The sequence below is a fragment of the Topomyia yanbarensis genome, chromosome 2, assembly GCF_030247195.1.
Source record: "Topomyia yanbarensis strain Yona2022 chromosome 2, ASM3024719v1, whole genome shotgun sequence".
Classification (NCBI taxonomy): Eukaryota; Metazoa; Arthropoda; class Insecta; order Diptera; family Culicidae; genus Topomyia; species Topomyia yanbarensis.
This window is the reverse complement of record NC_080671.1, coordinates 359,493,798-359,508,971: the sequence shown is the minus strand read 5'-3', so window position 1 is coordinate 359,508,971 and position 15,174 is coordinate 359,493,798. Positions and strand designations below refer to the sequence as shown.

The 15,174-nt window shown below is 38.7% G+C and overlaps 2 protein-coding genes and 1 long non-coding RNA gene across 3 annotated transcripts; 2 read left to right on the top strand and 1 right to left on the bottom strand.

The window, feature by feature from the left end:
* The first annotated feature begins 457 nt into the window (after nt 1-457).
* LOC131684326 (COMM domain-containing protein 2-like) lies at nt 458-1,371 on the top strand. The gene is made up of 3 exons (XM_058967106.1): nt 458-622; nt 681-758; nt 816-1,371. Exons 1-3 carry the CDS (start codon nt 556-558, stop codon nt 1,328-1,330), a joined length of 660 nt encoding a protein of 219 aa, XP_058823089.1. The 5' UTR covers nt 458-555; the 3' UTR covers nt 1,331-1,371.
* On the bottom strand, nt 1,341-1,977 carry LOC131684327 (large ribosomal subunit protein mL66-like). The gene is made up of 2 exons (XM_058967107.1): nt 1,823-1,977; nt 1,341-1,767 (listed from the first exon to the last, which is right to left on the bottom strand). Exons 1-2 carry the CDS (start codon nt 1,926-1,928, stop codon nt 1,379-1,381), a joined length of 495 nt encoding a protein of 164 aa, XP_058823090.1. The 5' UTR covers nt 1,929-1,977; the 3' UTR covers nt 1,341-1,378.
* Nucleotides 1,978-10,333: 8,356 nt separating this feature from the next.
* LOC131681508 (uncharacterized) lies at nt 10,334-10,764 on the top strand. Its single transcript, XR_009303949.1, has 3 exons — nt 10,334-10,384; nt 10,447-10,601; nt 10,714-10,764. It is a non-coding gene; the product is annotated as an uncharacterized LOC131681508 (long non-coding RNA).
* Nucleotides 10,765-15,174: the final 4,410 nt, after the last annotated feature.

Genomic DNA, 15,174 nt, shown 5'->3' with positions numbered 1-15,174 from the left:
GAGGGGGTTGGTAAAAGTCTACTAAGGTCTACTAGGGGGGAGGGGGGGGGGTTAAAAATTCTCAAATTTCGGTCTACGTGGTTTATGAACGGTCCCTAATTAATCTTTTGATTTATAAAATTTAGAAATATTTTTACGGCTTAGAATATTAAAATATGCTAAAAAATACACTACAATAATTATTTAATTGAATTTTGTATATTAGGCATTCGATGTCACTCTTATTTTCTAAAGATCTTTTATGGAGCAATAGAAACAAAAAAAAATACAAACTCCGTTTGTTCAAACTGAGAAACACAAACTTTCACACGATCTTGTAGCTTATTTTTCGTCGAGATGAAAAAGTACCATTAAGCGGACGCGAGGCAGGAATTTTATTAATGGAAATATTGACAAGACTACTTCAATACGTCAATCACACTTGAATTCTATATCATCAATATTTGATTTATTATCAATATTTTTCCGCTTTTACCATCCACACATACTACAACCATACAAATTCTGTTTTGCTTGAATTTAATGGTTTTTATAGGATAAACAGGAGGATACACAATGGCTCAGCTGGTAAAACAGGAGCAGGATAAACATTTAAAGTTTGTGCTTGATCAACCTGAACAAGGTAGCCTTGATACAGTATTAATTCACATAGTTAATACACTAAACAAGCTTCTTTACAGTCCTCGTAGAATTTTGCAAATTAGCCATCGAATATATCAGCAGTGGTATCAATGAGAAAAAGTGCACCATAGCCGCAAGTGAGTACATTATCCGTCTCTAAATTTGATTAAAGAAAAACATTTTCAATTACGCAGAAAAACTGGAAACAACCTTCGACACGGTGAAATCCTGTGTGGAAGCGCTGGTCTGTCTGCTAATCGATAGCACTAAGCTGCACAGCAGCGAGAGTGATTTTCAGACGCTAAAATCGATTGATTTTACGGATGGACAGATTGCAATCCTCTGGCAGTTCGTCAGCAGCAAGCGGAGTCTGGTGGAGAACATTTTGAAGAACTCTGCCGACGGCGAGCTACATTTTCGCGAACTGGAATGGCGATTGGAAGCTAAGGTTGCTTCGCGAGCGCTGCACAAGCAGGCCACACCAGTGATTACGATGAAACTGCACCTGGACAGTGAGGTCGTTAATGAGCACAAGGAAAAGCTTGAACAGAACGATAGTTCACCAACCAATAAGCAGAACACACGGAAGGAAATTTTGCTACAGACTGACCCAACGAGTCTGGTTCATCTGATTCAGGTGCTTGAACAAGCCTTGATAGATTCCAAAACCCACAGGGTTAGAAACTTCGTTAAATCTTTCCAAAAATAGGCTAGTATGGTTTATTTTGTTCAATCACTACAATATATTTCGCTTTGTTCATTTTATTTTAATAGTACTCTCGTCGAAATACTTGTTATATTTCTTCCATTGATATCGCTGTTTTGGATCTTTTTTACTCCACGAGGGATTAATATTTGGCATTAACCCCGCCTTCTGTGCCATAATAACTAGGTAGCTTATTCGACGCTGTTGACGCTTACATAATCCTGTTACCCGGCGTGGTAGTAAACATCCATCGCTCCGCAAGTACTGGCTTAGGATCAGTACATCTGTATGTTTGATATCGAGCCCCAGAGTACACTGAGGACAGAAACGTTGCCCATTACGCGCAGCCTCCGCTGCCTGTGCGATCAACTGTCCGGCTCTTGGTGAGGGAACATAATCCGCGCTAACCACCAGCGAGTCGTTCTGGGTAACTTCCTTGACTGCAAGGAATTGATTATCATAAGTGAACAACTGTGATCATACAAGAGTACTCACTTTCTTTGAGCTGTTTTACCGATGTAATGCTAAATAGACGCAGTGTATTTTGAAAACTGCCTGTAATGTCGCCGATTTGCAAGATTTTAGCCCGGAACAGTGCCATTTCGATGGTATTGATGATTTAAAAAACAAAGGATGAATGACAGACATATTTTAGTACAACTCAGGGCTGTATTCAGAAATAGTCAGCTGAGTGTTAGGAGTATGACATTCAGCGTTGCCAGATAACCTATTTATTGTTATTTATAGGATAAAAGGGTATAATACGTCGGAACCGAAATAGTTTTCATAGATGACGGAGATAACCAAAGGCGAATCGAATGTATATACATATATTGGAAGTCAATATAATCAAAACAACATGGAAAAATCTCACCGGGAACTCCGTGGTGCCTTCACGACTTCTGGCAGAATGCCGGTACACGTGGGTCTCCTAACGTCTGGGCTTCACACCAGCACGCAGAAGCAGTCCCACAAGCCGGCAGATCAAACACAGCAGCTAATAGTCTCTTGTTGGCATCAGGTGGGTAACTGTCCTCCCGGGAACGCAGCGTCTAATGGTTCACTGATAATTCACTATCAGAATTACGGCAAACTGTTTTTAAATTATATTTTAAATTTTAAATTAAAATGCACTGCAGAAAACTGACAGCGAAAAAAGCGTTCTACTCTAGACGAGAGCTCGCCTACTTCAATCTATCTTCAGTTCGTAATATGTGTAATGGCCCTTTTTTGACAATAATCGTTTACGTCAACCGCCCAGTTAGATTAAGTCAAATTTTATTTGATTAAGTCATCCTACGTTAGTTCAATGCGTTGGATGTTTATTCAATGAACGCCCGACATCTTCAACTGGGCGTTGCTGTCAAGCTGGCGTGAACGATTATTGTCAAAAAAGAGCAATTAAACGTGTTACGAACTGAACAATTTAGACCACCATTATGGCACGTAAAAAGCTGAATTCGTTTTATTTTTCGCGAGGCATTTTTTTAGTTAAATACCGTCATTTTATTTTTGTATTGGCTTCCTGATCCATCTGAGAAAAAGTAAATCTGTTGTAAGCCTGGCAATAGACCTTTCTCGTCCGACCTAACCCCCTTTTTTCTTATTTTTATTCAAAAGACTATACATTTTTAAGAATATTTCCGCTGAAATGAGACTTTTTAGAGCTATCGTGATTTTTTAATGATTTTTTTAAATTTGAAAAATGCAAGAATGTTGAGTATTTTTTTCACCTTTGCAAGAATGGTGGGACTCAAAATATGTGTTTGGGCAGCACTGTTTTGTATATTTTTGCTTGGCTTTCTGGCAACGCGGCAAATGAAGTGGTGAGTCGCGGTACAAAGTTCATTGGTTATGTAAACAAACTAAAGCGAACCTCTCGGTGGAGAACGTTGCATGGTAATGTTTAACCTCACTTTTTTGACAGTTCAAAGAGATTGTTTACATGATCTTGGAATTTTTGTTGATTCGATCATAGTATGAGAAACTTGGTTTGGTTCGCTGCCACTTTCCCAACAGGGTCGCTCAGCTGTATTTTTTAATTGATGTCGGCATCATACATTGTTCCGTTAAATTTAACATTTTTACTTTTCTTGTCATGATTCATTGAAGAAGCAAGGAATTTCTAGCCAAACATTTGAAAAAGGCCTACTGCCAAATACAAACAAATCGAATTTTGATGTTCTCTATTAAAATCCTGGGACAGAACCTGTGGATAGATGTTTTCTTTTTCTTTTTTCTGTTCATTTTATCTCTTGTCTTGCATAGCCACTCTTTCTTCCTCACATATTTTAAATGGACTGGCTACATTTGACAGTCCCCCCTGACTGCATTTGACGGTTCCCTTTGGCTGCATTTGACAGCGCCCCCTGGCTACAATTGACATTAGGTTTTTTCGCATCCACACGTTCCGTCCCAGTTAAATACTATCTATCTGGCCATGTACATAAACATAACGCAACAATGGATTATGAAGAATTTTGATAATGATTTTATAACAAATTATAATAGAGCCCGGCTGATATAAAAGTCCTAACTAGCAATACACTTATTATAAAATGATTATAAAGGATTATTGTAACTGATTCCAAAAGGATTATAAGGGCAGTGAAATACGTACTCAATGAATTAAGGGGTGTGTCTGATATAAACAATATGCGCAATCAAACTAATGTGGTTTTCGTTTGAAGCGAAACTGAGTCAGTTCCTAACCCCAACTGCTGTCAAAATGTATGAACTGACAGCAGTTGGGGTTAGAACCTGACTCAGTTTCAGGTTCAAGCGAAATCGCCATAAATAAAACAGTATTCAATTTTTAAATAGAATTATAATGAATTCGACCAAAACTTCTTTTGCCTTTTTCTCATTTTCAAATGTTTGGGTAGAATTTAGATTATTTTATCGTTGTTGCGATCAATTTCGTTTGGTTTGTTTTGTTCACAATGTTAGTCGCAGAGCATTTTGGTGATCTATGGCAATTGATGACCTTTACACCCCATACTAGGTCCGCTCCTGTTGCAGCTGTTTCGCCCTGTCCGGCACCGAGTCAACCGATGGTCCAACCTGCGCCGCACTCGTCTGTCGCTATGTCAATGGCAGGGACTTGGATTAAAGGCCAAAATTTCAGCTACGGTTGGTGGTGTTGCTGCAATCGGTTTGCCTTCGGCCACGTTGGACATTCGGCTAACGGGAATATTCAGCGATTCCGATTCGAAGGAAGCAGCACCAGTAGCAGACTGCTTCGGTTCAGCAATACGCTCCGGTATCGGACGAAGCTAACACTCCGACAGGACGAAGGTTTCAACTAGGGGCTCAGGCATAAGTAGCAGAGTCCTTGTACTTCCTGCATGTCGGGTGAACAATTCCGACAAAACCACTGCCGCTCTCGCCAAGTTTGATCACCGTAATAAGTGCGAAGTCAGCGGTATAGTGCCAGGATTAGTCTAGAACAGTGCCAGGACTGACTTGCCAAGAGCTACAAGATTAAATAGCAATGCGTTTTTAAAGTGACCATAGTATAAGGTAGAGGCTTTAGCCAGATGATTTATTCAGCAGAATAAGATAGCAAAATTACCCAAAACATAAGACCTGGCTGCCGAAGTGAATCCACACACATCATCACCTACAGAGGCAAGCAATATTGGAACGCAGCGAAGTTCCTCACAATGAATTGATCTCGTTAGGTGAAATTCCAGGAAGTACAATTTTCATAGCACAATTTAGTCGACCGAAATTGTAGTCCTCAGTCGAGAGAGAGACTGATAGAGTAGCAGCAGCTAGGAATTTTCTTTCGAAAGCTAGCAGCGGTTTCGCGTATCCTGCGCTAAGTAGAGAGTGTTAAGACAGATCTCCGAAACATGTCAAGTGCTATCAGATGAGAAAAAACGTCGCATCTATGACTAGTACGACAAGGACGGTCTGCTGACCAACGGTTCCGTCCGGTACCACCATAACACACGGCACCGGTGACAATATATATATATATATATATATATATATATATATATATATATATATATATATATATATATATATATATATATATATATATATATATATATATATATATATATATATATATATATATATATATATATATATATATATATATATATATATATATATATATATATATATATATATATATATATATATATTCACAACATACTAATTACTTATCCTTCCGAAAAAGTAAATAAATTGACTATGCAATTTATCATTCGCTGCCTAGTTATTTCCTGCCAATTTGAACAAGACAGTAGTTGCAGAAAGTTTTATTGCGGTGCAAAAATGATGGCAACTCGGGATATAATATAAATTTACATATAATTTCTCCTCCCTGATATTCTTCCAGAATGTATAATGCTCTGCATTCTTATCACTCCTATCAAATCCTTCTTACTCCTTATCGTCAGTGCCGAGCACTGTTTTGCATTTGCCGGCTAAATCAACGACAATGCGATAATCGTCAATCGACGAAACTTTTGCTGTAATGAAACTTGAACACGAATAATAAATAATTGTTCCATTCGAAAGCGATAACCTTGTTGTCCTCATATTTGCAGTCATCATACGCTGGTAGGCATTCTGACCAATGGAAACGTTTTTCGGTATGGGCATTGAACGATCATTTCAACAACTTACCATCGACCGAATTCGTTACCTATAAAGTTCAGGTAAACTTCACCACCTAAAAATGAGTAATAAATCGGATCATCTTGTTAGGATTTAACCCACGAGCAAACAAACAAATGTGTACAAATCCTTGTCCATCATCCAGAAAGCAATCGTTTTATAGCCCAATGCTTGATCTTACGATTCAGCATATGCCACCGGGTTTTGCATCCAGCGCCGATTGGTCAATGTATGAACCAGGGGTGACATTACGCATCTCGAAACGAAAGGTTTATTGTATTCAAGCTTGTGTGAAAAGGTCGATTCGAATTGGTTGCATAATGTGGCACCAGGTTCCCATTGTTCCAATCCTCATCCCTCTTGAGTTGTAAGTCTTTTAAAGAGCATCGAAAGTATTCAAGTAATGTAAATTTTAAAAGTTCATGTAAACAAGTCTTAGGTAAACAAGCACACTGAACTGTCAGAAAAGTGAGGTTATATAATTTCATGCAATGCTCTATGTTTTTGACAGGTATATGAATGAATCATTTCAGCATCAGTGATGCCAGGTCTATTTAAACAATAGCCTGCAGTGAAAATATAAAAGTCTGCAGATTGCTACAAAAATCTTCAATAAATTTGACATAGAAATGTAGTATGTATATATTTTAAATGATCAAAAATGTTGAAGGCTTGTGTATAAATTGGATGGCAAGGCTTTGTTCTGCTAAATATTTGTAACCTGCAAAACATCTGCAGTGAAAATGCAAAATCTGCAGATTTACTAATATATATGCAGATCTGGCATCCTTTTAGTATTCCCCACAGGAAATTCATCCAAATGGTGTAAAAATACGGGGAAACAAGGCAAGATAGGTATTCAGAATATAGGGTTAAATGAGCAGCTTGCTCTATTTTTGATTTTTTCAATAGTTAGAGGTACCAAATCATCGCGGCAATCGGCAGTAACGAATTGGGGATAAAATAGGAAGCATCCTATCATATAAAATTTTTTGACGAGAAAGGTCTATTTACCTTTTATGAACACTGAACAATGAGTCAAACATTAGCGAACTGCGACATGAGGGACCATCCATAAAGGACGTAGCATTATATGGGGGAGGGGGAGTGTTGTATTTTGTGGTGATATGTGTCGACAGGGGCAAATACAAAAACATTTTTATTTGATGGGGGTAGGAGGTCATGTCATGCTACGTAGCTTTTTAAAGGGGAATAGGGTTTGACCTGATGTCACAAAAATATTGCCCGTTTCAACTAATTAACATCGTTTTTATTTTTTAAAAACTTTCACGGGACAAGGGAGGGAGGGTTACCGTCAAACAACGTAATTATCAGGGGGTGGGGGGGGGGGGTTTATGCAGAGGTTTGTGACAAAATGCTACGATGGGGAAGGGGGGTGTTAAAAGTCACTCAAAAAATGCAACGTAATTTATGGATAGTCCATTTTGGTATGGTGACTGTTCTTAACGACTCGTTGTTTGTGTGGTCGGAAAAACGACACTGGTTATGTTCGATATTATACCAGGCAATGTTCAATCTATTGTTGAACCAAATACAAATTAAATACGCCAAGGTCCCATACAAAAGGGGCATCATTTTTTGGCTCATCGAAGAAACCAATTATGCTACCCAATTCCTGTGATTTGTCTTGACAGCTTAGAGATGTCAGAAAACAATTAAACTTTTTTTTTTTATTTCGATTATAGAGGTTTTAACCTTAAGGTCATTCGCCTCTTCGGGTTAGAAATATCTCTTATGAAAAATTTCTAACCCTATGTGCGGGGTTGGGACTCGAACCCAAGTGCGCTGCGTACTAGGCAATCGATTTACCAATACGCTACGCCCACCCCCACAATTAAACTGGCAACGCCAGCTGATCAAAGCATGCTGGTGGTCTTGTTTTATTTTCATTTTGTTGTCAAATGTGAAAAAAAAACTATTGCAGATTCATAAAATGAAACGCAATTCAGATAATCCCGTTAAACTAGAGTTTTTACTCAAATATGGACGTCAGTTCATTGATTCTGCAGCTAACATAGAAGAAAAGTGTGAACAGGTGCGTTCATTAGACTGGATAGTTTCACCGGACATATTTTTAAAATCATCCCCTTTGTCATTCTTCGACAGCCAATACAGCGTTGGGAAACCTCGGACGTTGAACGTTGGCGGAACATCATTGGCGGTGGCATCCATCCTCACGACAGAAACATCCTCGTCTTTTAGTTTAGTAACCAGTTCTTCCACAGAGAACAGACATCCATGATCGAACAAAAATATTTAAAAAACGTGTGTAAACATTTGAATTAATATACTAAAAACACTAGCGCCGCAACACCAACCTATCCCAACTATCCGTCAAATCGATTCCGGAACCGGTTCGAAATCCTGGATGGATTCAGCATGGAATCTAGCTCAAAGAAAACAACCGATTCTGACTCTATCGGTTGACGCATTTGAGCTGGAATTCATGCTGGAAGTCCGAATCGGTTCCGGACTAGTTTGACTGGGTAGAGGAATAACCGCTGTCAATTCTGTCGCACTCAGCCACAAAAAAACATGACGACAGTAGCGCACCTGGTTTAGATATCCAAACTACCTTCGAAACCGTTAGAGATTTTACACAAGTTGAATGCTGAAGATGGACGTCTGTTCTCTGTGGTTCTTCATAGATCGGCGTTAGCTTCTTGCAACAGCCGCACCATGGTGCATAGAATTCCATTAAAGTGTCAACGCCGTTGTTGATAACAACATTGTCAAAATTTTTACCGACAGGTATTTTTACCGGTGCATAATTGATTTCTGGTACTGATTTGCCGTACGGTTCCAGGCTGCCTTCCTCCAGCGCGGTAGCAAAAGCTTGCAGATTTTCAACTCAAGGATAATTGCAAAAGATAATTAGTGTTTACCGTTACCAGCTTGTAAAAGCCATATCAAATCAATCATAGAACAGCATAGAAGTATTATGCAGCAGGATAATCGCTTTTAATAAGAACAAAATAGCGTTCAACATGCAGCTCCAATCACAGGCTTTTTTTCAATGCTCCATTTCAGGTTTCGCGATGGGAGATATCTACTAAGTTAAATAAACAATGATTTGATACTTACGAGAACTCATCTTTCATGACGAACTTTTGATTTTTGCTATCATGAGCCAACGCCAGCGGTTTATCGCCAACATATAGTCAACATATAGAATCCTGCTTTACTAGCGCTCCAGCGTCGGAAAAACGGTAACCGATGCGTTTGAAGTCATCATGCGATTGACATGCACGTAAAAATTTGGTTCTGTAGATGTAGAGAAATAAAAACAACGAAAACGTGACCTACCATTAACGTCTATGTTAACAGCATAATACAGTTCTTGAACTAGTGTCCATTATTTCAACATCCGAGAAGCGGGATAACTACAGGTGCAAATCATCAATATCATCATCTGTTGGAGCGGTAGGGTTTGATTGTTTTATTGTACTTGATACTGTTCGTTGAAGCGCTTATCTCTTCCTCGCTAGAAAAGGCTAGCCAGTAGATCAGGTAGATTCGGCGTTGGCTGGCGAGGCGCTTTGGTCAATATGCTCGTCGTATTTGAAGCATGGATGCTTTGTACATATTAAGTTAGATCCTTTCTCTTTTAATCGGTAATTTTCTTGACTTCGAGCAACCAAAATCCATGTGATTACGGTGGGTATTAACATGTACCTATTGTCTCCGAATGACATGAAACATTTCACTTGATTTCCTCCTTCATTTTTGAATGCTGCGCAAACATTACCAACCAGTTGCAGCTTTCGTCTATGATCGTTCGCATTTCGATCGTAATCCGAAACAAACCAATGAACTTCAAAACTAATAAGTGAAAATGTTATCCAACAGAATCACCGACTAATAACTGTAATTAATAAAGAAATCTCAAATTTTCGTCAACAGGTAACCAAAACAATTGCATGTGTCAATCGTTGCTAAAGAAAATCATCCGTGCAGCCAGTTTTAACACTATTTCATCAAAGTACACTGTCACTTTGACAGTGTACCTCGGTGTACCATTGGGTAGCTTAAAACGTGTCCTCGAAAAATCGTCAGAGCATTCCGTATTAACATATTTGTATTTGGTTGAACGTTGGTTTTTCAATGTTTGATGCAATGTTTGGCCAAATACAAATTAAATACGCCAAGGTCCCGTACAAAAGGGTCATCATTTTTTGACTCACTGAAAACTAGATTTAAAGAACCCTATGCATGAATTTTGTTTGACAAGTAACAAATACTGAAAAATAATAAGAAATGGCAACGCGTTTCGATAGATCTGATCCAAGCATGTCGTGCTTAGATTTGTTTTTTCGATATTTGTTTTCGTCGTCAATTTTTGTAGATTCGGCATAGGTGAGGAAACATTACCTCACTGGGGACCTTTAACTTATCTTAACGGTAACATTTTTTATTTACAACGTAGCAAAATAAAATAGAGAAGAAATTCATCATAACTTCAGGAGAATTTCAGCTTCAGGACAATCAGCTAAAGAAGAAGCCGCTGTCATGAGATAGCAGTTGCAGCGGAGACATCGGTAGCTTTACTACCCAAAGTAGCACTTATTTGTACGACAGGTGCTGATTCTAACTTGCGTATATTGAACAGTGATCTGAGGTAATAATACGGTTCAAATACTGCAGGGTCATCGCAGCTACATACATCATGTCAGCTGGGATGGTGAATACCTGGAATCTTGTGGAAAATTATTAGAATTTAATCTTTTTAGTCGTGTTGGCTGTATAGTGTCCGCGAAGTAGCACTCGGACGAGACGGATAAGATGGATAATCCTAAGAAGTCCAGAAAAGTGCACTCGTACAAAGTGGATCGAAAAACTTTCGTGACGATTGAGAGTAACAAATATCCGCTCAATAACACGGACTGGCGTCTAAAGCTCGATTCAGACGATACATCAGCTCCCGTCAACAACAAAGAACATCATCATGCCACCGCTTCGTCAGGAGAAGTTAACTGCATTTCTCGTGCATCCCTTCACACGTTCCGTACGTCAACACGTACCGTGCCGTTGATGTTGTGTGTGACTGTCTCCATTTAACTGTAGTTAAAGGGAGTAGTATTAGCGGATGGCGAGGTGGTGTTGATACTTATTTGACAAATAATAATCCGGCAGAGCCTAAGTCCAACACGAATGTTCAGGATAGCGGTATGCAATCAGGATCGATGACAAAAACTGTAAATTGACAATGAGATCAAAGAAAATATATAAACAATGCACATCTATAGCGGGTCGATCTGCTGATGAAAGTTTGAATCGAAGCGAAGCTTTATTATGCGCGACACCAATATGGTCCATCTAATATGCATGCTGGCAAAGATCGGATATCGTTACGACATGACCCATAGTGTGACGATGGATTCAGGGAGGGAGTTCCTGTGGACATGTTCCGGCTGCCCATGGGAAAATCATTACACCTGACCTGATTAATGTTTCTTCAACTGTGCCGTCAAAAGAGGAATGAAAATAGTCCGTAATCAGGACCAACCTGCAAAATTCTACAATTGTATCATTCCATTGTTAGCAGTTAGTCGAATAGTTCAGCATGTGAAGAGTTTCAAGTTTTTAATCAGAAAACAATGCATTCCTTTTTTGGATTTATTGACAATTATTTGCAGTATCTTGGTTAACCAGTCTTTTTTATGACAACCTACGTATTATTTGAATTTTTGTTAGATATCTTGCACATTAATGCTACCTCAACGCGCACGATACTTTGTACATTTCAAGCATGTTTTTCGAAAACAACGTAACTACACACAGAAAAAAATGTTGGTAAAAATAAGAGTTTTTCACTCTTAGCAAAAAACAACCAACGCATACTCTTAGTTTAAAAATAAAACTTTTGTTTTGAGTACTATTCTTCATTTGCTTAAAAGGAAAACTTTTACTTTGATTCTTATTCTTGATTAATTTAAAAGTTTTACTTTCAACCTAATAGTTGGCGTTGGTTGTTTTTTGCTAAGAGCGGAACACTTTTACTTTTACCAATATTTTTTTTCTGTGTGTAACAAAAGTAAACAAACTGAGATTATCACTTTCCCGCATTCTAAGCTTCTTAATGGACATATTAACAAACTTTCGTTTCATTATTCGGTAATGCTGTTGAAAAATGCTCGTTCGAAATAATAACGAACAAGCAACTGACACACCAGCAGTGCATAAATACAATTTCGTCATATTATAGTTTCGTTTTGGTACTGCTGTAACACTTACGTTATTTTAATTTAATCTATTTTTGCATCTAAATTTTTAAATTATAATCCTACAGTAGATCAAACCTAAATACTTGTGACAATGAGACTACAAATGAGATACTAAAATCGACTAATTGAAAAATGTCGAAAGTGTAAGTGGTGATTAGAATAACGTAACACAGATTGTTCAAGGTTTTTCGGAATGTGTCCATTGGGAAACAGAAAGAATAAACCGGAAACGGTGAAAATTCAAATGATTTGAATCGAGAGATTTCCCAGTCTCTAGTTGGGTGCGTTAATTACTCCGCCATCGAGGAACTGTGATGATGTCATCACAGATTCCCAACAGTGGAGATTCTAACTCCAATGCCTCTCTGTTTTCAAAAATTTTGCTTGATTTTTTCTGTTCCTTGGCACACTGCTTGTCTGCTCCTCGACTTGGAGAATCCTAGGATACCCTTTATTTACGCAGTTTATAATGCAAACCGAAATTTTTCCTTATTTGTGCGAAGGTCGCTGTGCTGGAACAGGCGACAATGAATGCTTGAAAGGCTTTCTTCTGAAGCCATGTAACGAGGCCTATAAAAAAACAGAGGAGCACAAAGTGAGGCTTAGTTGATTCTCTGCAAATATGGCAAACCAAAGTATAAAATTTTGTATCGTATTGTCCCCCTTTCGATATTTTTAAGCATCCGTGGCACGAACCTATTGCACTTTTGTTGATAACAGGATGTATAATATTCGTGTTTTTGTGTGTTACTCCAAGCTCAAATCGCATAAAAACATCTATTGGAAATTTTTTGATTGAGTTGAAACTGAAACGTTAATCCGTTAGTGAAAACAAATAGATTTTTTCAGTTCTATTGTAACTTACATCTGAGAGAACAAACTTTATGAATACTATTATTCGGTCCTTTTAAACAGATGCAAGCACATTTCAAAAAATATAACTGATATTTTCTTAGCTTTTTCAAAAATAATAAATAGTTTCTATGGATACAATTTTTTAAAATGTCTCTAGCTCCAGCAATGCCAGTTTTAGCAAAATTTTATCAAAGTACACTGTCACTTTGACAGTGTACCTTTTCCAGGTACAGGGTAGCGTAAAACGCGTCCTCGAAAAATCATGAGAGCATTCCGTATTAACATATTTGTATTTGGTTTGGCATATGGTACACATTTATGCGGGTAGGCATCCATTGCACCGTCACATTCAATCCCTTGCTTTTCAGAGCTGCTCTGTGTAGCGAAACATCTCTGATCACATGATTTGTTTTGATTTTCTCCTTGTTGGTCAAATACAGCTTTTAATGATTCGATCTTTGAACGGTCTCAGCCGTCAAGCGATTGACATAGCAAAGAGAAAAAATGATTCGATTCAAAATTGTTTTTTTGTGATGCTGCCCTAATAAAATATACACGAACTTTAACCCATATAGCCCAAGTTTAGATGATAGCCTGAACAGGTCGTTAGGCTCTTGAATGGTAAGATGTTTATTAGGGTGGCTGTACAGAGATGCCACAACCTTGGCAGGGGACTGTTTTTTATATCAGTGTATGCATCATTCATTGTACTAAACTACCTAACGCCCGCGTTCTGCGAACGTGTTCCGCCCCAGCCGATAGAAAATTTAAACGTCAAGCAAGAGAAAGGACAGCAACAAAGCAGTGGATGATAAAAACAGTGGGAGACCGACAGTAAAAACAGACGAAGAAGAACGCTTAAAGATCTCGGTCTCTTGGTTAGTTTAGTTCAGTTGTTTATTTCACTATTTTGTGCCAAAAAAATCACTACTTTCAAAGTCATTTTCATATCCGAATCAATGTCAAACGGTGTCACAGTTGTTACAGTATATCAATTTCATAAAAGTTGGCGAGATTTTGGAGCGATTGATGTGATTTACGGAAAAAATCGAGTGACTTCAATACGACTATTGGCAAGGAACGGGTCAGCAGCATCAAAAAGCGTAACTTTCTCGTTGCGTTCGATGTCGCGGATTGCTCCAGTGTGTGTGTTACATGATCCAATAAGAAAACATTCGAATCCGACGGTGCGTTAATCTTCGAGTGTCAGCTGGAAATCTGAATACGTGCGGATTGTGTGATTAGATTTTGAGCGTTAGTGTAAACATTTGGGCTTCAACGCATGACGCCAAAATTTGATACAACGAACAGTTAAAATTAGTATGAACATAAACTGAAAATTTTCAAAGAAACCCTCTATTTATTGAACCGCGTATAATGACAGCTTTCTAGTTAAAACACTCGCTGGAGTGTGAGTGGTAAATACCGCATACGAGCTTCACACACGACCAGTGGAAAGGAATGCAGACATCGCAGAGCAACAACATTCAGCGAATTAACAACTGAACGGTCGAAGATCACCCGCGGCAAGAGTTGGTGCGTCCGAGCGACGGGCGAGGGATGCAAATTGCGAAGGCAACAACTGCGGAGTGGTGAAATGATTTTGACATCATTACAATTTTTCGGTTTTCCTCGCTTCGAGAGGAACTACATTTTCATTGAAAGCGTTTATTGGTTTTGAAGTTTTTAGATTACCACTCGGCGAAGCAATGCATGGCCATCGGAGAAGAAAGAAGCGACCGAACTACGGTATTCGGTCGGTAGAGGTCAACCGCGGATTAAACGGGTTTGGGTTCACGATTTCCGGCCAGCAACCATGTATACTGTCGTGTATCGTGGCAAACTCTCCGGCGGATATAGCAGGATTGCGAGCGGGCGACTTTTTGATTTCAGTGAACGGGATGAATGTATCCCGATTGCCACATGAAGCAGTTGTACAGCTGATTGGGAACACCTATGGGGCGATAAAAATGGCCATCGCAGAGAACTACTATTCGGACAGTTCGGATGAAGACATTTTATTCCAAGGAAGTCAGCAGAGGGCACGGCCAAAGTATCTTCATCATAAAACCAAATGCAATCGTTCGACGGTGATGGGAAAACATACCGAAA